This window comes from Meriones unguiculatus, chromosome 10 (assembly GCF_030254825.1).
Source record: "Meriones unguiculatus strain TT.TT164.6M chromosome 10, Bangor_MerUng_6.1, whole genome shotgun sequence".
Lineage (NCBI taxonomy): Eukaryota > Metazoa > Chordata > Mammalia > Rodentia > Muridae > Meriones > Meriones unguiculatus.
Window position 1 is genome coordinate 1,622,246 of NC_083358.1, and position 25,205 is coordinate 1,647,450.

A 25,205-nucleotide genomic window follows, 5' to 3' on the forward strand; every position below is an offset into this window, starting at 1 on the left:
ACACAGCCTCGGAGTGCCAGGCAGAGCTGGGGCTTCCTGCTTGCCCAGGGGAGCCTGGTGCTTTGGTAAGGGCTCATTTGCAATCGAATACAGACATCCCAGATTAAGAATCAGGTGGCATCCTAAACACAAAATTGGATAAGAGTGGAGGAAATAGAAAACTGAATTTAAATGGGAAATAATGCATTAAACATTTGTTAACTATGACAAAGTTTTCATAATTTATTCAAAATAGACTTAAAACACAAGTGCTCACTTGTCACCCTATCTGAAATCCCCACAAAACATGTAGGACTTTCAGGTCTGTGTGTAACCAGGTGATTGGCTTTAACAGCTATTTAAATAAATAATTTCTACAGAAAATGTATCAAACACGATACATCACAATTGCATAGTTTAAGACAGTCGGATCTACGGGACAGATTTGGGGATCTGACCTTGCCGCTTCTCACGGCTACACAGAGCTGGCAGCTAGCTGAAAGCAGGTTCCAAACATTCCGCGGTGGCGCGGGTCAAGTCGGCCTTGGAATATTTAAGGTGCTACCTGAGCTTGAGCCAGAGCAACCTTCCAACCACATCAAAAGGTAACGGCAGCTTCCCAAATCAGTCACGTCAACATGCAAATGTATATATAATTTATATAGAAAGAATAAAAATAACTTTTTCCAAAAGAGGATTCAGAGGTACATTTACACCCCACATCTTACGCCCACCAACACCATCTCAGTGTCTGCCTTAACGGTGTACGTGAGTACAGGGGACAAAGGAGAGCTACAAGCAAGATCACCGTTCATGTTTTTCTAAGCAAGGCCACTTGTACCTATACCATGTCTTGGCCTCTTTTATCATTTATTTTCCTAACAATAATTTTGTGAGCATCCCTATTCAAACAGGAAGTACTATTAACCTTGCCTGGATGTGCCTACTATGAAAATCTGAAACCTAAGACTTTGTCTCGTGAGAGGAGGAGATGGCAGTATTTCAACTGTAGCCTCTGGGGTGATAGTTATGAAATAACTGACATCTTGTGATTCAGTCACGTTAGCAGGGAGTGAATGGTGATAAACACACGATTTCCTTGAAACCTTCCTTCTAAGCTGTGTATAAACCCTCATCCATTCATAGCTGAGGCATCTATTGCTAAGACTAGCATGGCTGAGAAGGCTACACTGAGCTACACATGAAGAAAATAAAAACTATGGGAATTCCTCAGGACAGGTCTCCACAACATTCACCCGCGAGTAGGTGGCCTACATCACAGGTTCATGTGAAGGGAAAGGCTTCCATCTGCTCATGGTTACACACCAGTTCCCTGGGGTGGAAAGCATCTTCCTGCCGAAAGACCAGAAGGCTCACGGTCCCCTCCATCTTGGTGCTTCTCAACAGGGAAACAACTTCCTCCTGGGACTTGCCGGCTAAATCGACTCCATTAACCTAAAAACAAAGAGGAAACCTTTAGCCACCACCCCGCACGGACAGGCCGCCAAAGAGAAGAGATCCAGAACTGAGGGCGCCTGCTACCGAGTGAGACACTTTTAGTGTAAATTTTGGTCGTGAACAGGGAACCATGGAAAGCTTTGGTGGCTCATCAAAGAGGTCGACCAGGGAGCCAGAAGCCAGCGAGGAAGTAATAAATCCTTTAGTGTTCACCATAAACCAGAAGCTGCAACCGCCAGGCTGAACAGGCAGCATGCACAAGCAGACAAGAACTCAAGGTCAAGTCTACGTGAAGTCACTGCGAGGTCTGACCCTAGCCTTGTGTGTCGCTGGTTTGCAGCAGCCAAACCAAGGGAGGAAGACAGCAGCAACGCTTTAGTGCAAACACGTTAAGTTTCAGTGAGAGGAGAGAAGAATGAATTTTTTATCATTAAAAGGTAAACACTATCAGCAAAAAGAATCACTAAAAAATAGTAACAATTTGGGAGGGGAAAATGTTCATGTCTTAGCTTTTCTCAAGGTATAAGAGAATTCAGTCAGGCAGAATTTTAGAAGAATATGTTTTTAAAAGAATCTCATTTTTCATTCATGAGAATTATAACAAATTTCAAGGAAAGATGTTTTATTTTTATTATTATTAAGATGTGGTTTTGTTGCATATGTGACCCAGGCTGAAGTGACTAATAATTGAGACTGCCTTGGATCACAATCCTCCTGGCTAGGGCTCCCAAGAGCCAGGTGTGCACTAGCACACCTGGACACAAGTTCCATTTTTTTAAAGTTGTATATTGTTCTCTATGATCCAAAAAAGAGAAACAGACATATTACATAAGCTTTTCCTGCAGTATGCCTCAGGACCTAGCTTTTTTTTTTTTTTTTTTTTCCTGAAACAATCTCAGAGCTGCAGATGATTTCATTCAGGATGGCAGCAGAATGACAACAGGTCCAACCAATGAAAAGCTTTGCAGACGGTAAGGAGAGGGTGCTAGTAACTGAGAGTTTATCTGCTTACTATTCCTCTTGGGGTCCTGATGCTAAGGAAGCGTGAGCACCGACTAGTGTGCACAGGAACAGTGGTTTCCACAGTGTGGGTTCGAAACAGATAAAACTCAAGTTTCAGAATTGAGACGAGCCTGGCAGCTGTAAACACTGAGCCCAGCTCAGAAGCAAGGCAGGCCACGGAGCGTTTCCATTTCTCGGAGAAAAAAGGAAGGTATTTGTTGATTTGCTGAAAGCAAAGCCAATCGTCCGACTAAAGAGGTGCAAAGATAGTGATTATCTTACAGGAGGGAAGGACGAGGGCAGCAGAAGAGGTGATGGAGATGGACAAGGAGGCAGCCGTGTAGGCAGGGGTAGCAAGCCTTCTGTAAGGTTCTGAGTTCCACCCCAAGCTCAAACAGAGAGAAAGGAAGGAGAAGGGTGGGAAAAAGAGAAAGAAGTGGAAAGAATTAGCTTTTCTCTTTTTGAACCTAGAAGCCACTTTCGAAATAAAAGAAGCTGTAACTGGTAATTTCCCTATAGCTGCTCAGTTTAAATCTTTTGGGAAACAGTCCCCTTAATACAAATGGGGATCAGTCTTTAAAGTTGTATATTGTTCTCTATGAGCCAAAAAAGAGAAACAGACATATTACATAAACTTTTCCTGCAGTATACCTCAGGACCTAGCTTTTTTTTGCTGAAACAATCTCAGAGCGGCAGATGCTTTAATTCAGGATGGCAGCAGAATGACAACAGGTCCAACCAATGAAAAGCTTTGCAGACGGTAAGGAGAGGGTTTTTCCAGTGTCAACTGAAACAAGTCTGAAACCTTATATACAGGAACTAACACTTAGGGGAGAAATTCTGAAATAAAGAACCAGGAAAGAGAAAGTGGTCTTAGCTCTGCTGCTTTTCAGGAAGCCTTTTGGAAAGTTCAGCCCAAGGGGCCAAAGCTGCCTGGGAGAGTGCATGGTGATGAAGCTCATATCTGTGTTTGAAGAATAGCCAATGATACAGGATTTCTGCTAAGAAGAAAGGACAACGAATGACCAATCTGTGGTATCTGTAGTCCGTTGGCGGGAACTGTGGACTAGAGTACACACCGGCTCAGGGTCAGGTGTGGCTCAGGGGTAAACTCTTGCCTAGAGTTCCCAGTGTGCGCACTTGGAAATGGCTCAGTTGTGGGCTGGGGCTCGGTGCTGGGAGACGCAGGTCAGTAGCGAAACAGCCTAGCATGAGTATGCACTCGGGCTGCATCTATGAAGACAGGCCTTAAATTCTGGGCCTCTCCTCCTCACAGAGGTTCTCGTATCAGAAACTATGCCTATGTGTATTTTTCCACAATGACCTCAAATACCAAATTAGGTTAAACCACAAGCATCAGAAGGAAATCTCTAAAATCTCTCTGTCTTGCCGCTGATGTTGGATGCTGTGCCTCAGGCTATGGTGCAGGTTGCCCACCAACCTTTCTGCCTCTCTTTGAAAACGCGTTGTTCACGGTCACTTTTATGTCTAGGTCCCGATGCCTATGTACTTGTCTTGCCTATGCTGATGCACATCAGTATAAAGCTGCCTAACGTCCAATCACAGAGGGTGGCGCATGCTAAACAAGCCCTGACCTCATACACCAAATGTCTGTGAAGCAAAATGTTTACAAACCATCTAGGCAGAAAGGCGATCATCAGATAATTTGGGGAAATACAAAGTAAAACAAAGAGTTGGCTTTTTCCCCCCAATGCAACACTCCTGCTAAAACACACAATTTCCTATTTTATGAAGACATTTTCAAAGTACCTCCTGAAGAAAAGAACTTTCCGTGAAAGTTGGCCGCCCTGGCCAAGAAGCCACTCACCTCCATCAGCCGGTCTCCAGCCTTGAGTCTGCCATCCTGAATGGCGGCCCCTCGAGGAAGGATGTTCTTGACGTAAATGGGAGCTGAGCCGCCTATCGTGACATCTCGGGAGGTGATGCTGAACCCCAGTCCTTCTGTACCTAAGCCAAAACAGCGGAGACATCTGTAGGCGCTGCCGCACACGTGTGCCATGTGCAAAGGACTGGCTCACAGTCTGTGCCCAAGTCCAGTGGCATGCCTTTCTTTTAATGCTTTAAAAGCTTAAGTTTTCAAACTAGACTGCTTAGAAGGTTAAAGTGTTTAGCTCTGAAAGTCATTAATCTTCTTTGGTGGTCTTAGAAAGCAGATGCAAGTTAATGAACTCGTATGTCAAGTCTGGGTCTTTGGGTACCAAATGGACCTGACAAGTCTCCTTGAACAAATCAGGAATAAACACTTCTGTTAGAGGCTATGAAACCTTTGGGGCCTGGAGAGACGCTCAGTGGTGAAGAGCGCATGTTCTTGCAGAAGACGCGGGTTTGTTTCGCAGCACCCACACAGTGCTCACGACCACTCTGTCAGAGGATCCAAGACCCTCTTCTTCTGGCCTCCACAGGCACGACAGGCATGTGGCCCACAGACACACATGCAGGTGAAACACCCACACACAAAAACTAAAAATAAACCATAGAAACTCCATGGAACCTCAAAAATCAGGTAGTAGTAACAACGGTAACCATCTCTAGAGCATAATGCAGGAGAAAAGGGGGAGCAACGTTCAGGGAGAGCACAGAGACAACAGTGATCTGTTTAGTGGCCAACCTTTCTTGCGGGCCAAGTACAGCGACCGACTTGGATACATGAACTATGCTGTTTACCTGTGACAAAGGTCCCTTCCCACATGTGATCCCCTCCCCCACCCCAGGACAGAGCGTAAAGGGAGGGGTCAGCTGGGAACCAGGCTACTGAACCCTAGGGTCACCTATCAGGTTTAAAGGTACCAATGTTAAGGGGTGTCAGTAAATTGCTTTCCTACTTATATGACTTAATCTCTCTTTGGTAGATTTCTTAGCAAACAATCTTAGACAGGTATGTTGTGGACAGGGGTTATACCCCTTTGAACCCAAAAATACACTAAGGCGCTGTGTGCAGAGCCTGACAGGTTTCTGTGGAACCCTAGAAATTTTGTAACTTTTCTAATGAGCAATTTCTATTTAAGATCATTTGCTCCTCATGCCACATTGCAGGTAATATGACGGCAAATGCATGACCACCATGAGAGGGACGAGGAGATGCAGGGAAGAACAGGGAGGACGAGTGTGTCAGCGTGACAAGAGGTTCACATATTCAATTAAAAACTGTCACGTAAGAGGAAACAAACAGGCAGGTAAAATACAAGCTGAACAGAAAAGAGGCCAAGTGAAGGCTGAGTGAGACGCCATAAATGCTCTCGGGTGCCAGCTAAACACTATTCCTGATCGAAAGCTCTGATCAGACTGACTGTTCGTGTCTGCTGTTGTCTGTGTCGAAGCCTTGAACGGCAAGCTGTCGATATGAATTTTACTAATTATCCTTCTGGGCTGCCTCGTATGTCTCTGAGCCTTCACAAAACTCTAATGACTGGCAATAACATCTATTAAGAAAGAATTTTAAATTATTCTTCTTTGCAATATTAATTTATACAAACTACAGAGATGGACTATTATATGAAGCATAATTCTATTAAAATAACAGAAATAACCCCTACATCTATATGCCAGAAGTTCAGGCAATGACCTTTAAGGGAAAGATAAATAGATGTCAATTTTCATTTGGTGAAGCCAACAAAACATTTTGCTCTGATTGAAACAGATTACTGACCTTCTCCTCTGACTTTATTAAAAAGCTAATTTCTACAAAAGAGCAGGGGATTTGAGAATGCCAGAGCAGTAATAAATATTAAGAAGTCATAATTATTGACGCAAGTGAGTTGGGGCTCTTCTGTTCTACAGCCTCCTATGACAGAGTTCTATAGCTGTTCAGTGAGTTATTATCGTGGAGGCTTTGGTTTTTAGTATTAAGTATTGACTCTAACTTGTAAATTAATATCACTTATAGAACAATGGTTACTTTGAGTTGAACATATGTTTAGCATGATCACACTATATTTTTAATGGGCTTCTTAAAAGACCCAGTAAAAATATCTTCAAGCTACAAAGAAATATTTGATTCTCATGCAATCACTATTGCCATATCTGTATTCAGTTTTAATCAAAGACAATCAACATTTTCTATTTATGTAAGACATCTGTAGCACTGCTGTAAAGGCAGCAGGCGCTTCTGTGGTACATTCTCACTGCTAGTTAACAGAAGTCGATACAAATCTATGGGACGCTATATCATTGAGATGAGTAAAAAATAAATAAAACCCACTACTTCTAATTTTCTTTTATGAAGATTAGACTTTCTGAATTAGGTGAATAAACAGAATTCTACCTTTCTAAATGATACTAAAGCAAAATTACTAGTTCCTGTATTCAAAACTAGTGATTCTTTTAATAGCAAGTAAAATGATACTTCCTGAATTAGTTCACTTTACATCATAATTTGTCACATTTATTATTTGTGTAAAACTTCAAATGACTAAATAAATATTCTTTGCTCAGTAAAGAGAAGTCTAATATAAACAACATTATGAAGTAACATTATAGAATGCTGGTCAGGTAAATACTGTCTGTACGAGAAATCTGAGCAGGATTTTTATTCTTCACACACCACTATTGTGCTGCCTGACATATTTTTGGTTAAAAACCAAAGCCTGTCACTCGAGTGGGGAGAGGAGGACGGGAATTGGATCTTCCCCTCACTGAGAATAGACAGAGAACAGAGGGCTCAACCCATACAGCCTGCAAAGTGTCAACACATACTATCAAGTCCTGTGTGTGCCAATCAAGTATCTGCGGCTTACAAGCCAATAATCCAAAGCTGTGGTTCACACAAAGTTCAATGAAAGAATCGTTCTGGAAGGAAACAGCAGGCACATAGCATGGTAAGCGCTACGTCAGTGAAAGGGAGAGACTCCCGAATGCCATGATCTGAAAGACAGGCTGGCAAGGGTCTGCTGTCCACAGCTGCCATGCACAGGTAGGTCATTCTGGATGACTCTCTAGCCACTGCTGTTGCTGGCCGAGCCCAGAAAGGCAGCTTTTAGAAAAACCATATGGGCAAGGCATGGTTTTGAAAAGCGCAGCTGAAAAGGACACATGGCAGGCAAGGAGTATCTTGCCCTTGACACAAGGCCACCAACCATCTCAAGGTCAAGTGTGCCCGTTACTCTGCACAGTGGGAAAGCCCAGCTGCATGCCTGTTCCCCTGTGTCTACAGAAAGGGGATACAGAAATACGTTGATAAGGGTAGGGAACACTTACCCACACCTGTCAGCGTAACCTGTCAAGTTCTGGAGAAGGAAGATCAAACCGACAGCTATGTGAACCAGACCTCTTCAAACAGTGTCCCTTCCCAGGACATGCTGCTTATGGCAGCATCTGGGCATGGCTGCCAGTCAGGAGAGCCTGACCTGCACTACTGTTATCTGTATTGAAGGAAAACCTGTAATCTAGTTTTAGAATAAACACACTCCCCTAGGAATAGTAGCGGATTCTTGAAAACACATGCTGTAACTTATTCTGGACTTTTGCATTTTATTTCCTCTGCGCATGTGTGTACATGCATGTGGAGATATGTAAGTACCTGTGTAATGTGTGTGCTGAGGTCAGCTGTTCTGACTTAGGGTCTGAGACAAAGTCTCTTATGAATGTGGAGCTTGTCAATTTGTCTAGACTGGCTGCTAGAGAGCCAGCTGCCCCTCCCCCACAGCCTGGCATTGATGGAATTGCTGGGAATCTGAACTCGGGTCCCCACGCATGTACAGTAAGCACCTTGCCACCAAGTCTGTCTCCACTGAGTAGAGATAAAGATCAGGGCAGAGCCCTGGCAAGCCAACACAGAGCCTCGGGCTTCAGCTGGAGCACCTGAGCACACCCGAATGCTTACAAAGAAAACACCAGAAGAGCCCACGTAGCCCACCTCAGCCCTCCCCCGTTCCCGCCTGTCTCTTGGGAAACCCCGTCTGGCGGAAAGCGCATTGTACCTTTCTTAAGCTGGATGTTCAGTCTCTTGCCTACTTTCTTGGTGTTGTACACACTGCCTAGGTTGGTACCGTGCACGCTCTGGGGTGCCACGGCTGGGGCGGGGGGTGGTTTGGTTGGGGCCTGAGCACCGTGAGGTAGTCGGGGGTGAGCATCCAGCTGCTCGGGTGGATGGCTCAGTCTGGGTGCCCTGGGCCCGGCGTGGGGGGCGCTGTCGGCCACGCCCCTGCTGTCCACACAGCGGCTGTCGGGGCTGAAGCGGCCAGGGGAATAGCTGTGCTCGCGCTGCGAGAGCTGCTCATACTGCTCCTTGTTCGCGGCAGGGACCACGTGGAACCAAATGACACGTGTTCGCATGGCTTGGCGGAACATATGCTGTGCTCTGGATGTGACAAAGAGTGGAAGATTAGCAAGTGAAGACTAGCAGAGCAGAAGATAACATGAGCTTGATTAAATACACTAATTAAGCAATAAGAACCAACGGACTGTTGGAGCCCTTTATGACACACATATGTAAGCTCCGATAAAAGTAGAACAGTTTCTCCAAATGTAAATCTCTAATTCTGTAAACAAAAATAATAAATCTATCTACGGCTATAGATAAAATAAAGTGTGCTACACTGTAAATCATCAATAACAATTAAGTGCTAACACATGTATTCCACTTAAGACAAAATCCAAAGATGGCTTTCTCTGACAGGTGTGTCCAACCTGCAGTCCACAGGCCAAATTCATCTCAGGATAGCTATGAATGCAGTCCAACACGTTTGCAGAAGGCTATGGCATATCCCAATACCAAAAGGTTGGCTATGCCTGCCCAGAACTACGCCGTAGAGCTGATAAAGGTGTTATTGTTTTTAATTTAATAAGGGCTTCAGTCAAGGTAAAGAATGCCCCAAAAGACACAGTATTGTGACTCAAAGGAGCCTTTCTCCGGTACTCTGTGAAAGACAAAAATGGGTATGTGTTTGGTGAGCACAGGGTGGACTTCCTGAATGCAGTGAAACCAGCATCATGGTAACTCTAAAGTCAGGTCCACAACAACGTGGCAACAGCTCAACCATTAGGCTGCTCTAAATATGGACCAAAGGGAGTAGTTACATGAAATTTGATTAAATTCTAGATTAAAAACTAGGTAACTGCATTAAATCCTCTCCCTGGCATGCAGTATGTGTCAGTGTCAGTAATTTGTTCTGTAAACACAGGACCACAGAAGCCACCCCTCCTCACCACCAGGGGAGAGGACCCCCTTCACCACCTCCACACTTACTGCTCGAATCTCCTGTTCCGAAGATCTCCATCATTAATCCTCACGATGCAGTCATTCTCATGGAAAAGGTTCTCTTGCTCAGCTTTTCCGCCTTTCTCCAGCCGCTTCACTAATAAGCCCAGTGTTCTAGAACAACAAGAACGGCAACAGTCACAGGGAACCACTTACTCCGCTCGCTTTAGCTCCACTGTGCATGTCCACAGGCCCCTCGAGGGGGATGGATTACAGCACTACTGGTACATTCAGGTAACACTGAGACTGATCCCAACCGTCTAAACAATGTGCACAAACTGACCCTTTCAATAGCTGCATCCTTCTGGGACTAAGGGCACACTAACCGATACAAAAATGGTGGCTATGGAGCCTGCTTAGAGCCTCAGTGGGCATCACAGACAGAACAGGGATGACCAGCGAATGGCTTTGCTGGGGTTCTGCTTCAGTCCAGCTGACATGCAGCCCCTGCTCCCTTCACAACACAGATCTTAAGGAGTGCCTGTCCTCGGTGGTTAAAAGGACGACAGCAGAGATGTGAGGAGGAGAGAGGGACAGAGGGGGGAGAGAGGGAGAAGAAAAGAGAAACTAAAGGGAGAGAGAAGAGCAATGGAGGGAGAAATGTAGAGGAAACGAGGGAAGGGAGGGAGAAAGACAGAGAGAGAGGAGCAACTTTCCTGGCATATAGATCCAACAATAGGTCTGATAATTGCAATTAAAAAACCTGTTGAGTCTCTTCCTTAAGTAAGTGAGCTGTTGCCACACTCTAGGCAAAGAAAAACGAAAGCAGGGAAGAAGTTGAAAGAACGTTTTTTTTTTTTTAATCTGTTTTCAAACTCTGAGAACATAAAATGAAATTCATGGAGAAGGAGGCAAAGGAAAGAGACAAAATTATTGATCTCTTTGTAGGGGTTTAAATGAAAATTTCCCAACAGGCTCGAGGAGCTGAATGGGTCTCCAGATGTTGGTACATTTGGGCAGTGTTTTGGGACCTGCAGAAGGCACAGCCGTGCTAGAGGAAACACATTGCCCCACTTCCAGCTCCCTCGGCTTTGCTTCTGGGGCAGAAGATGTGATCTCTCAGCTTTTCGCTCCAGTGGCCTGCAGCCAATGCCTCCCCCATGCTGGGCTCTTAGCCCATAGAACCATAAGACAAAATAAACTCCTTTTGACCCTGAGTCACTTCCGGTCCTGGTCTCTTATTACAGCAAAGGAAAAATAATTGGTAGCTGTGGCCATGAAGAAAGCAACCATGTTGACTTTTGAGGGAATAAGGAAGACTTTTGAACTTTGTACTAGAAAAGCAGCTTGAAGGGCCAACTAGACCCCACCCAGCTAAGCATCCAACTTGTCAAAGAGTTCAAGGGCTTTTCCAGACAGCCATTCCAAGGTAATAATCTAAAGTAAAAACAATGCAGTTACCGGTTTCATTTCTGGCCCGTCTGCAGTATTGGTTTTCCCTCAGTGCTGGGCAAGCACTCTAACACTGAGCTAAATCGTGAAACCTTGCTGAAGACTGTCTTTCTAAATTGTCCTTCTCTGTGGCCAAATGCAGTAATGCTAGTGAATGATAAAACATCACAAGTCCCAGGGAATCCTGGCAAATGCCTTTTATCACAACACTAGGAAGTTCTAGGTCATCCTCAGCTATAAAGTGAGTTCCAGGACAGCCAGGCTGTTACATAAACACCCTGTCTGAGAGCCATAGTTACAGATCATAAGCAATGACTGGCCAAAGTGAAAGGTAGGATGCCAGAGAATGGGCAGGGGGCTGTGACACAGTGACCTAAGTGGTACAATCATCTCCAGGGAAGGAACTGATGGAAAGGTCAAGTGCTCCAATCTGTAAACATTTCTCACTGGCATCACTGAATCAAAATAAACACAAAAGGAATGGGAGTGAAAGATCAAAAAACACCCCAAAAGAAGATATCGCCAGCCATGGACATGGGAAGGTGTTCTGAAGAGCAAAGCACAGGCAGCTGAAGTGTCAGGCACTCTCACTGACCTGGAAGCAGTTGGATGACTGACAAGGGCGTCTGCATACCCATTACTCTTGATGCCAGGTAGTCTCAAGGCTGTCTCTCTCTCCCGGTTTCTCCCTCCCTGTCTTTTTGTTGTTGGTGTTTTGTTTTTTTTGTTTTTTTTTTTGGAGACAGGGTTTCACATGTAGCCCAGGCTGCCCCAAACTCACAGAAATCCGCCTGACCCTGACTCTGCCTCCTTAATACCGGGATTAAAGGAATGTGCCACCACCTGGCTAGATATATATCTTATGAACTAAATTCATCAGCCAGGGTTTGTTTTGTTTTGTTTTCAGAAGCAATTAGAGACAGAACCAGAGACAGAACCAGAGACAGAGCGAGACAGGGAGACCTCTGTTGTTATATTGGAGAAATGGAAGAGTTAAGGACGACCCAGGGCCTACTGGCTGTCAGGTAAACTGCATGCTTTCCTTCTTGGGTCTACAGCCAGAGCTCCTTCAGGGGAACCATGACCCATCAGAAGGAGCTAGGGGAGAAAAGGAGGGCTAGCTCTTTTGGGGGGAAGAGGACTGTTCCGGAATCAGAGCCACGTGCTCAGTGCTTTATGAACGAGGCTGGAGCGGCACATGAGGAATGACGACAGTGCGGGATGACGCGGACACATGCATGGCAGCTCTCACTGCCATGCGCACACCAGGCAGGTCTTAAAGCAGTCCCAGGCTTTCCCAAGAAACGCCATTTTCTTGTTAGACTGAAATATTTCTCCAATCTACTCCTCTTCCACTGTTTACCACATGCTTTTTTCCCCCCTCATTTTAGAAAAAGTAAGGAAAGAGGAGAAGGAAGGTGGCAGAGAGGGAGGAGGGAGGGAAAGAAGGGGGGCTGGGGAGGGAAGAAAAGGGAGAAAATGTTATGCCCACTGGACTCGATTCTGAATACTTTATTTAAAGCAAAACAAACCAAAAAAAATTAGACGATCACACATTCTCCTTCTTTAAATGGTTCCCTTACAGTTGCTGAGTAGTCTCTCCGGGGAAGAGGAGGAGGAGGCATTCAGAAGGCAAGCTGCTGGATGCTGACTCTCTGTGTGTGATTTTGGTTGCATAATTAGAAATTTAACTGCTCAGATTATATTAAGGATTCACCACTACATTTTTACAAGGTTCATTAGCCTAATTATACACTTAATTCAAACAAACTCAGTTGCACATGTTAACATTTTAATTCTAAGTATAAATTATAAGCAATGATAAAACTGAAAATAAGTAACAAATGTCGTATTGACATTTAAATTGGCTTAGTGTGAGTTCTGCTTTGATCGTCTCCACTCCCTCAACTGCCACCAGCTATGGGAATGATGGATCAGAGTTTATCATCATAAGTGCTGACACAGTACATCATGATAGGAAAGGCATGAGCAGGGGGCCTGGCAAAAAGACCTTGTCAGCTCCCCAAGGGTTACAAGTGGGAGCTAGAATTCTGCATGACTCAGAACCATGGCATGGCCACAGTGGACAGCCACAGACAGAGTTTAAACTTTGTAGGCATTTTAGTTAAAATAACAATCCTGGTAGAGAGCAGATCAAGTTCAGCATATAGGTATAAAAATGTTTTTTTTTTTTATATCATGCAATACCAGGTACAAAGAATATTTAATAAAAAAGAGTTTTAATTGAAAAAGAACCCTTGCAAAGAATCTGGTAGACGGCTTGCCAGCACATGTGAGGCCCTTGAAGGGTGCCTAACACAGCCACAAATGAGAAGGAAATGTGATGAAGTGGGCAAAAGGCAAATAGAGGTGGGTAGTTTCTTCAATTTAAAGTGGAAATTAGACATTCAACTGCTTAAAAAAATTTCTAAAAATATAAAAAGCACAGAGCCTATTTCAACTTGGTACCTAGGAGAGCTCCTAATAAGCCCTCTGCCAGCGACGGACAGACAGCATGTGCACAGATCAACCACGAAGAGGCCTGAAGGTCAAATACAAAAATGGGAAATAGACATTGAGAAAATAAAAACATTTTTCTTTGAATGTTCTAAAGAAAAGATTATTAACTAGGAAAAAGAGCAGTGAAGGATGCAACAGTAGCTATAAATCAAGTAAACCTTAACCGAAGAAACAGCCAAGCTCAGACTTTGCTGGGATATTTGAATGGGTCAGTATGTGACTTTCTAAAGTTATTTGCTTGCTTTTCACACAGAAAGAGAGAAGGCTGGGGGAGGGAGAAGCAGAGGGGAGGGGGGAAGAGAGAGAGAGGGAAGAGAGAGAGGGAGGGGGAAAGAGGAAGAGGGGAAGAGAGAGAGGGAGGAAGTGATGACAGATGGAGGGAAAGAAGGGAGAGGGAGAAGGAGGGGAAGGGAGAGGAAGAGAGAGAAAATAGAGTAGCCAAAAAGTGCAACTATAATGGAAATGACTTAGTCACTATGATAAGATGCCATGACCAAGGCAACTTAAAGAACAGAGCGTTTACGTAGGGCTTATAGTTTCAGAAGGCGAGTCTGTGACCGTAGGATGGTAGCAGGCATGCTGCTGCACCAGGAGCTTAAGGTGTGTCCTTACACCTTAAGACACAACCCCGGGCAGAGAGCGCGCTAACTGGGAATGACAGTCATTCTCGGTCAAACCACCACAGGTGTGCATATAAAAACAAGCCATCAGTAAGTAGGACACCTGCTAACAGAAGCCAGCAGCAGGAGGCTGAACACACCAAGCCCCACGACCTTCCTTCTTCATGCTAAAACCTCAATCACAGCCACACAGACGAGATCTTTCCTAAGTCTTCTGATTGAAATCAGATAGGAGAATTTTGGAAATGCATTTCGCCAATCAGAAGATGGTAAATGGATTTACTTTTTACCCTCTTGCCCATGAATTTCTAAGAGGAGTGTATATTTGTTGGAAACAATTCACAGTTAAAAAAGAGGATTTCTTGTTAGCCACCAAGTAAAGAAGAAGACATAGGCTTATAAATGAAACAGGAAGCAGCAACAGAGTCAATTCACACTTAACAAATGCTCAACTTTCGGCCCATGGCAGCCATGAACCACACTCTGCCAGCAGGAGGGCAGATATCAGCTTCCCTTAGCTGGAGTTCCAGGCCAGCTGCCATGGCGCTGAGAAGAGCATGCTGGTTTCTGCACCAGGAGCAAGTTGACTCTCCAGGAAATTACCTTAGATCGTGACTGCTACAACATTTTGCTTATGTGTGTGCATACATGTATGTACATGCTCCAATGCGGCTGTGGCGGTCAGGACAACACTGCGGAGCCAGGGCTCTCTTTCCAACACTGGGCCCAGCAATGGAACCCTGGCTTCACGTTAGCAGTGGGCAGCTTTCTTTGCTAACGCATCCTTCTGTCTCCTGGTTGTATTTTATCAACAAATGTCTTCATACCACAGTGTAACAGCTACTTCCATAGTTTATGCTTAATCTGTGATGTCCACACCTCCAGGAGACTGGCGGATTCTGTCTTTAGAAACCACTGCAAGGCCTTACATCTTAAAATAATAATAACACCAAAAAAAACTCAACTAAAATTAACAAATATCTAGTTATAAATTGCATTAAAAATATAGTATGGTTGGGAAGTGGTGCACGCCTTTAACCCCAGCTCTCAGGAGGCAGAGGCAGGCAGATCTTCGAGTTTGAGGACAGCCTGATCTACGGAACAAGTTCCAGGACAGCCAAGGCTATACAGGGAAACTCTCAAATTCCTCCCCCTCACAAAAAGGTAGTATGGAAGATTTAGTAATGAAAGAAGACAGACACTGAAAGCAGGCTGTGCTGTGCTACAGACGCTATGGGCATCTGTTAGGCACATGTGTCCACTGGGAAAGACTCAGGACACATACAAAGGTCGACTTTGGAACCCATGGGAAAGCCTCTGCTGCAGCATCTTTAGTCACACTGTGATACAAATGATTGATTCTCCTTTCCCAACCAAGCAGCTATTCACACTTCTGGGAGCATCTTCCTTAGGAACGCCCCTGAAGAATGACCACCTTTCCAGAATAACGCCTCTAGGCAGAGCCCTTGTTTCCTTTCAAGAACACAGTGCATTTCTGGGGCCTTGCAAGGAGCCAAAATTCAATACTCTCACATCTTTTGAATCCCTACAGCTTGAGGATGGTATCTTTTAATATATGTTTCTCAAGTCCCATCAAACACAAAATATGACAGTTTTATAGGTCTGCCTCCTAGTTTGGTAAATGATTTTGTATCTTGTTTTGTATTGACCTAATTGCATTGTAATTGCATTTCTGTGTCATTGAAAAGTCTCAGGAAATCAGTCAAATAAAGGCAAGGTCAAGGTTTGTCATTACTATTTTATTTTATTTTTAATGTGTGTGACAGGTTATCATCACAAGGCTCAGGTTGGTTTTGAGCCTAAGCTCCTCCCCACTTTTGCCATCATAGTTGGCCTGAATTTTATTTTACCAAGAGTTTTGAACTGGTAGCTCTGGATAGTTCTTAGAACTAAAAAGAACATAGGAAATAGGCTAATTCTATAAAATGATGCTGAAGTTACAAACAACTTGAAAGTATTTGTATTTGACTTAAATAAAGTTGTTTGTCATGTGAGAGGGAAAGAAAGTACTTCAAAGAAATGAAACTAGGTAAGGAATTCTGAGTAGAATCAGCCCACCATTTCTGTGGCATGTCCACAAGAACACTTAGGAGGCACCGCATCAGAGAAGATCCTGTGGACTTTCCCACTGTCTCACTGAAAGACGTGGGAGATGAGCCATCCTTAACGAAGGCACCACATTCAACTTACTACACAAAACAGCCTTTTAAGGAGCAGGTCTGGCAAGGTCAGAAATGAAGCTGCCTCAGCTAAAAGGCTGCAAAGACTCTCCAACTTCCCAAGTTTGAGTTACCATTTCCTTCACTACACGTGATACCTGAAGCAGGCCAGGAATGTCTCTCTCCTGTGCATAATCCCCATTCTGAATTGGACTTTGAAATTCTAAACAAAAGCAAAGACTACATGTAGTTATCATTTCTATAAAAATAAATATTCTCAGGGCATTATTCAACTAGCTATGGCTCTGAATTTGAGAGGGCCCAAGGCTGAGTAAAATTTTCATGTTAACTACTCCTGGAGATTTCAGTGTGCATACAAGTAACTGTTGTGTTCCCACTAAAGAACATTTAAGTTCCTCATATGTTTGTTCTACCTCACACATTCCTTCTGCTCTATTGCTTTGCTCAACCAGCCTGAGATCCCAGAGCTGCCCTCACACTTACAATCGTAGTCAGACTCAGTTTCCAAATTCAGACATTTTCTCTATCAGCTCACAGATGACCCACCATGTAAGTTTAGAGAGAGTTGTCATATTGTTAGGAAACAATGCAGTTTCCTAACTAGATCTAGAAAGCAAATCCCTGGAGAAAAATGGCTTCCTGTTCATCTTATTTTCTGTTGCTCACTATCCTTATATCATGGGGTAATAAATGTCTCACAGGATTTCTGATGGTGAAATATGTGATCTACTGATCTTTGTTTCTTGGGACCTACTGTCCTCATCACAAGGTGATGGCCTCTCTGAATTGCTGACAGAACAGAAAGGACCATTTTTAATCAGCTCTGGAATCTCTAGGCTCCTTGAGAAGGGACTTGAGTCTGAGCTAACATATCCATCTATGACAGTGTTCACCCAATCCCAAAGAGCTAGAAGCATCACGTTCATGCAGAAGATTGTAGACACTGCATACAAGTGGAGTGAAAACCATCAGTTGCCACAGAAAAACGTTGCTGACTAGCAGGGATTTAGGATGTGTCTGCTCTTCCTAGGTCATAGGCTTTATTCTTTAGATAGGAAAGCTTATTCACTTTTCCTCATTAAGAGTCAAATCACAAAGAATTAAAAATGACTCAGCTCTAGATTTGCTAGTTCTGAAGAAGAGTTTGTTTACTTGACTGGGATCTGTGCATCCAAACTCAGCACCACAGTAACCACCAACTGTGGTGGGCTCTGAAATATTTCTCTGAATTCATGCTACTGGCAGGTTTATTTCTGTTTTCTCCTTTTGCTTTAGGCTTGTCATCTGTTTATTTTATCCTAATGTCTTTTCACAGTGAGGTATGAAATGTGTAATATGAGACAGAAAGTAACACGTTTGCAATAAAAATACAGATTCAGTGTTGGCATATGCACAATAATCCTATTTGTGATGAATTACAACACACAAGCAGTTTTAGACACATCGGTATGGGGACGCTATGATCCATGATTGTAACTTTCAAGTTTCTTTTGAGATAATTCTAAATAATATTTTTTTAAAAAGCCAAGGTACCTTTTAAAAAAATTATTTAACTGAAAGTTTTTTGAAGATATTTTAATGTTTTTCCAAAGTTTAAAGTAAAAATAAAAGAGAGAGGGAAAAAAAAGAAATGAATAAAACACTTCACAATTCAAGGTGAATTTATACTGAGCTACAAAATACTGCATTCATGGTGCTTCAAAAGAATTTGACAAATTCAACTTTCAGCTTCAAGCTGATCCTCTGTCTGTCTGTCTATCCACCAATCTATATTTACCAAAGGAAGAACATAAATCCAGACTTGCAGTCACCATAGTGGATAAGAAAGCACTGCAATTGCTCAGAGTCTTAGAATAATACAATGTACGCTTGGCTGTATGCTAACTCACACTCCGCCTTCCGGGGTACAGTGGACAGTCGTGTCTGCACAGGTGGCTGGTTCTCTGTCACGGCTGGGGATCTCAGCTGTTCTACACACCAATTCTCAGTCTCTAGCCTCAATTCACAAGGGCTGTTCTAGGCTCTCGTAACAGATGCAGATTCTCCGCTGCGTTTCACATGTCTACCCTGCCAAGTGGGGTTTCCTATGCTGTGTTCCAGGGGCTTCACCACTGGTCTAGCTTCTTGGTCACTGTTCGACATTCCCCAGGTTCTCAGTCACGGGTTTAGGTTTTGGTCACCCATTACAGCTCTTTTTACCTCTTTGACTCCTGTCTCTGCTCTGGGCTCCTAGCCACCGGCAGGCTCCTAAGCTCTTAGCCCTCTCATACTGGTTTAAGGCTATTTGCCAATTTTTCCCTACCAAAAAGCCTAAATATTTTTCAAAGAATGATTAAAAAACAATAAAAGATTTAAGGTGTTCAAAAACAAGGCATAAACATGTTTCGCCAGGTCATCGCCAAGTGAACAAAAAGAAGGGAAGTGACACACGAACAGGAGAACCCCACCTGGCCAAGGTACCTGCCCAACCAAGCATTAGTACAAACACGAACCAACACTATTTGAATACGTTAAGGACCCCCAAATGATGTTTAACTCATGGCCGGGGGCAGTGGGAGAATCAAGAAAAGTCACCTAACACTCGTAGACTACACAGAATCATGTTCTTTGAATTACTAAGGCTGGAAATAAAAACACAACATTTGGTGTGGCAAGCATTTGGAGATTAAAGTCAGCTTGTACAACTTTCTAGGAATTTTTTCAAAAAATCAACAGTGTCTTACATAATTGCAGAAATGAGCTAACAAATACAAACTTAAAACGAATTCCCACCTAAGATAGGCAGGTAATTTTTATTGTATGATTTCTACTGCCACAGATAATTACTGTAGCTTATCAGGAGCTTGTAAATCCAGGCAGAGTTGTCAGCTTGCAACCGAAATACGTAGTAGGATGTGCTAAGTGGTGAGTTGGTTAAGATAATCTGAGCATATGACTCCTTCCTGTGCACAGGAGCTTCCTCGATCAGGCTCTGTGTGTTCTGTGGACATGTATGTTTAACTGAAGCAGCAGCTGACCCCAATGAGAGTCTTTAAGTTATGCATGTACGAAAGTCAACACACAAACAGTGGGCATCATGATCAATTAAAAACCTGCAAGGTACGTTACCTGCCGCCTCGAGCACTGAAAGGCACTACATGGATCCCCAGAGGTCCTCCATCGTTGGGGACTTGTACGAGCTTTACCATATCACTGTGAGACAATGATGAATGAGGAAGCATGAACATGGACTGTCAACAAACCAAAACAGAAACAAAACAAAAGCTGCCAACACAGACAGGGCACACAGCAAAGGAGAACAGAACAAAAACCCCACCAGGCAAAAGGCGCACACACACACACAAGGAACACAGGCGAAGTGATGGAGGCAGTGCTGAATACACCTACCTGAATGCTAGTCTGAGGGCATGGAGGGAGCAATCATCAGAGACACTGCATTAAAAGGGGCACAGGCACGGTCCTCTTGGACCATTCTCTTCTGGGCAACATGACTTCATGCTTTGGAGATCAAACATCCCCACCTCACTGAGCAGTCTCCACCCCAGCATCTAACTTAAGAACTCTCAGGTTAGCTAAATGCCAGCACCGTGGACACACAGCACAGGTCAGGCTGCTTCATTCTTCAGATAACCCAGTAAGGCCAGCATTTGTGCACCAGCAGGCTGTCTGTCCAGAGATCACTAACAGCCTCACAGCTCACTCTGGTGAGCCAGTCCCCTAAGCTGCAGAAAAGTGTGATGGTAGTTAATAAAGCCTAGTGTCTCAGCCAAATGGACCCACTGGAACCAAATGCTTTTCCTTCGTAGCTGAAGTTGTAAAGCACGTTCCATAAAAGAGCACGGAGTTGCTTCTGAGAAACTGAACCTGGTGGAATGGCCAGGAATCGATATTATTAAAACCACTTCCATGAATTCTTACTGTTAGTACTGCCCTGATATTAATGAAAATGATAATACAGAAAAGGTAAGTTTCTAAACTACTTAACAGATTTCTACTTTCTTTGCAGATTTTAACATATACACACAATTTTAGAGAGGGGTTTATGTATATCAATCAATATTTGGAAATTGAATTTTAATTAAATATTTATTTTAAGTGATTTGGAGAACCAGAAGTGACTGATCCTGGATTTGACAATGTAGTTTTTATGTAAAACAAAATGACAAATTTCTACATATCTTTCTTTCATAAGCACTGGATGATAACATTTACTGTGAATGTCTCACTTATATAGACTAAATGCCATTAATAATAGGGGTAACCAAAACAAAACAGAATCATATACATAAGTTAAATATACTAATTAAAAATAGAAGTTAGGTGTTGCGATTTATGCCTATGGTCTCAGAATACAGGAGGCTGAGGACTGCTGTAAGTTTGAGAACTTAGTCTATAAAGACCTTTCTCTGCACAAACAAACATTTGTCTACACAGCTAAAATATTTACTAAGGTAACATTATGCGTTAGTCATGTTTTGTACAATTATATACAATTATGTTCTCAAACTGCTAATACAATTTGAACATTTTTATTTCAATGAAGAAAAGCATAATTTTAATAGGTTTGTTTTATTCTATTTTGTCTAAAAAAAAATCTCTTAAAAATATCAAATTCTGGTGATTGTATCTGAGCCTACTCAATGTTCCCAGCGGCCCACTGTGGAAGACCAAGAGAACACTGAATTCAGTTTATAAACAGTGCCCTCTTCGACCCACACTTTGACCCAAAAGTCAAGGAAAGAGGATTATGACTGCCCTCCCTGCTCCCGTCTACAAGGAGGAGGTATCAGGAGCAGGCCCCACTGTAAACATAAAAAATCATCTAAAATCATCTCTCTACCCCTCCTGGATGGTACCCACCAGCCCATCAAGTATCTTCACAGACCCTGGTTCTTCAACTAAATTGCATGTGTGTGCATGGATGCTTGTGTGTGTACATTTTTGTGTGACCAGTGCTTACTTATTCAACTAATTTTTTGAATAAAATAAGATTTTTTTAATTTTGCAAACTTGAATGAATGATCAACATATAGACAGATAAAGTGACCTAAACAGAGAGTGTTTACGGAGCTGTTAACATCACAGACATTTTCAATCAAACACTCTGTTAATCTAATTTACGTTTTGCCAAGGCATGAAACCCAGGGCAGGCACATGAACTTGCACTGCTCACAGGACATCGCACATGAGAAATGAAGCAATGCAGGCGTGGCTTTCCCCTAAGCACAAGCACCTCGCATGCCATATGCCTCTAGAGCACTTGCTGCAGCAATGATGCTTCACACGGTAGGAATGGAGGCAACCTCGCGGGAACTTACTCGAGCGAGAAGTTGGGCATGTTCTCCAATGCAGTGTCAGCATGTCCAACTGGCTCCACGCGGCTGCTGTCCTCTTCCGTGCCTTCTTCATCCTAGAGGCACAGCGTGACAAAGAAGAGCATGCGGGTTACGAAGGAAGCGCACTGTAACTAATGTGAACTTTGCTATGTATATGTCATCTTTTGACTGTATGATTTAAGTAGTAATTAGGCTGCTGCGACGTTGTGGTCTATTCCTAAGTGAACATCTTTACATTTACAGTCTAAAATACTTCAAAGACCAGAACAGCTGGAGTGTGAATAGCCCTGGCCACGACCAAATGCTTTGCTATCGTTACCTCCTAGCTGAGCCTGTCAAAGCGAGCATTTAGTAGGAAAGATTCCAAGCCTAAAACCCTTGTGCCAGGGAAGTTCCCCCAAGAGCAACCCTAAGCATGTGGGTAGCTTGTCCCTTTCACAGGCTCAAAGTCTCGGTTACGAAGACTTTCATCGGGCGCACGGCAAGACAAGAGAAAGCGAACAGCCATGTAGACAGCCCCTGTACTGCACAACGCGCTCTGAGAACGCACCACTGGGCCACAGACACTGTTGGCTGTGCTGGCATTCCAAAATGGAGGTGGAATAAACAGTGCTTGCATAAATAAATAAATCTCAGCCTACCCAAAAACCCTTTTTAGTTCATCATTTCACTAATGGTTTTTCACTGAGGAGTTCACTGATCCTTGACTCTTGGGGACTGCTGGAGTCATGATGAACATGGCTGTGATCGATGTCCTTAACTAAATCAACAAAGTTACAAAACACTCATTTTCCACATAAAACGGTTCAGGGGCCACGTGTACTCCAACTTGAAGACCTGTCTGTGGCATCTTGTCAATCAGAGCAAAACCGCCCTGAGCAAGCTCTGGCAGCGTCTAGCGGGGCGATTAGGTTAGCTTAATTAATCTACTTCTATGCTTCACAAAATAATAGATATACATAGACTTTTATTTTTCCTTTCCCTTATTTTTATCCTTTGTTTTTTGTTCATTTCACTATGACTACATGAAACCAAACTCATTAGGAAAGGAAGAACATTTTATTTTACTTGAGACAGGGTCTCACACTCCAGGTTGGTCTTAAACTTGCTGTGTAGCTAAATTCTCCATCCCTTGGTCCTTCTCCTTCCAAGTGGTGGAATCACAGGCACATGCAACCATGCCTGGCCAATTTCCTGTTCTCCTCACATAGCATGTATTTATGTACATATGTACAGAAGTGCCTTCATGCCATCAGACACATCAGTTCACAAAATGATAAACCACACAGAACATTCCTACACGGAGCTTGGAGAAGAGCAGGTCACTTCATCACGCCTTCCTGTCAGCTATCCAAGATGCAACACCGTCAGAAGCAGAGGGCTCTCGGGGCTCCGTGAGGTTGGCATCCTAGGAGTGTCAGGCACACGTGTGCATCCCGCATGCCCTGTGCTGAGGAGCCGGTGCTTGGAGACTGCTGCTCATATGATTTGAGAGGCTCTAATACGTACTTCTTAGACATCCATCTCTCTTAAGCACGAGCACATAACACATCTCAAAGGTTAACAGCATCTTGAACCTGCCTAAGAACAGCATTCTGACTGTAAACACGAACCCCTAAATGATGCTTTTCTCCACTGGGAGTAGGAGATGGAGAAGTGTCAGGATCCTTTATAAGCCAGATGTAAGGCGGGGGGGGGGGGGAATGATCTTATAGGTTAAAGACATTGTCTTCAGATCCATTAATACTTTAGGTCCCACTGAAATGCCACCAAGATGTAGCCCTTGCTGAAACACCTATGTGGCACCAGGGAAACTGCCACAGAAATGATACCTCAACTACAGAAACACACCGAAAGAGGCTATTTGCAGACTATTGCCCTGGCTCCCAAGCACAGGAAAAACAAAACAGAACAGTGGCAGCATGAACAAACCTCTAGAGTATGAAGTTTGGGTCACAATGCTTCCACTCATGAGACTTTGCTCAGCCATAGACAGAGCTACAGCTAAGCATCTCTAATCTTTTGCATGGGTCAGCATCACCTAGTACATGCCTTATTTTGGCTCATACTTTTTAACAGCTGTGTGCACACAATCACTGTCAGCAAAACTTAAAGACTACATCCCACTGTAGCCATGAAAATGAAGTCCAGCTCTTACACAATCAATGTACAAGGACGACCAGATTAACTTAAGCTAGATACTAGCAACAGACTTCCAGGTGAGATAGCAGAGCATCCCTCCCTTTTATTTACAAATGCAGAGGTAGAAAGCTCAGCTGGAGGCGGTGAGACACCAGAGGGGGAGGCTAAGGGAGGTATGATGACTACCTGCTTTGTCTCTATATCTTCTGAAAAAAAAAGGGGGGGGAGGATGAAAGAGAAACACTCCTCTCTGGAACACATCTACTGGCTAGACAACCACCCACAATTCCACCCACAGGAGACATGAAGCCTCTGGCTACAGTGGATACCTACACTCACGTACATTCCCATGCAGAAATGCTGATATAGGCAAGTAATTAAAATAATAAAAATAAATCTTAAAACATGCACACACACACACACAAACTTGATGCAAGAAATACACCTTGACAAATATTTCAGTGTTGTTATATACCAATATGGCACATTTAAGTTTTAATTTATTTATTTTGAGTATTCGGGTGTGCTTGCATGGGTTTGTGTGTACCACGTGTGTAGGAGTCCATGGAGGCCAGAAGACATTCGGTATCTTGGCATCAAAGTTCCACGTGGCTGTGTGCATCCATGTGGGCGCTGGGAACTGAATCCTGGTTCCCTCCTCACCACTAAGCCATCTCTCCAGCCCCTAATGCATCATAAAATAACGGTGTGTTTACCTACTGTTCTCAGCTCATCCTCTCTCATTCGGCATGCCTTGCAAAATAGCTTAATACAAACATGCTGCCCATTCAATTACATGAAGAATCCACTTGGGGAACTCGCATCACACCTGATGTTTACTGTGTTTTGCTGAACACAGGGTTTTCGCTGTGAATTGCCTCTGAGATGAGAGAAAGCAAACAAACATGATCACACAGCATCAGATGGATAAAGAACACTGGATTACTGGTTCAGGAGATAGTCAAAGAGAAATTAAACGCCGGAAACTGTGGTTATGACTACAGTTATGACATTCCATGTGTTCCAGTGAAAGGAACTGAGGCAGCTGTGATCTTTGCTCCTCCATTGTTTGCAGGTGAGCCTATAATACCATAACTAACCCTGCCCGAAGATGCAGAGCTAGTGAAAGACAGAAAGAAGAAGAAAAAGAGCAACGATCCTAAGGTCAAAGCCAGTTTGCTCCTTCCACGTAGGAGTTCCCAGGCAGGAGCTTTTGCAAGGTATCAAGAAGAGCGGACACTGGAAAGCAGAAAACTGAGAACATCAGGCAAGGTCACTGTGACTACAGAGGGAGGCGCTGCCTGTGGTCAGAGCTGTGCACAGCGCAGACACCCTCAAA

General features: G+C 43.6%; 1 protein-coding gene across 15 annotated transcripts in view; it reads right to left on the reverse strand.

Annotated features, from left to right (window-relative positions):
• Positions 1 to 25,205, reverse strand: part of Pard3 (par-3 family cell polarity regulator) — a 506,727-nt gene that overhangs the window by 217,876 nt on the left and 263,646 nt on the right. For 14 of the 15 annotated variants that reach the window (XM_060391771.1, XM_060391768.1, XM_060391764.1 and 11 more), the window contains exons 6-11: positions 21,707 to 21,798; positions 19,497 to 19,580; positions 9,644 to 9,769; positions 8,376 to 8,755; positions 4,268 to 4,407; positions 1,306 to 1,434 (exon numbers count right to left, since the gene is read on the reverse strand). In XM_060391771.1, coding sequence (XP_060247754.1) covers positions 1,306 to 1,434; positions 4,268 to 4,407; positions 8,376 to 8,755; positions 9,644 to 9,769; positions 19,497 to 19,580; positions 21,707 to 21,798 — 951 coding nt within the window. The remainder of the gene's footprint in view (positions 1 to 1,305; positions 1,435 to 4,267; positions 4,408 to 8,375; positions 8,756 to 9,643; positions 9,770 to 19,496; positions 19,581 to 21,706; positions 21,799 to 25,205) is intronic. The other variant, XM_060391770.1, reaches the window with a different exon arrangement.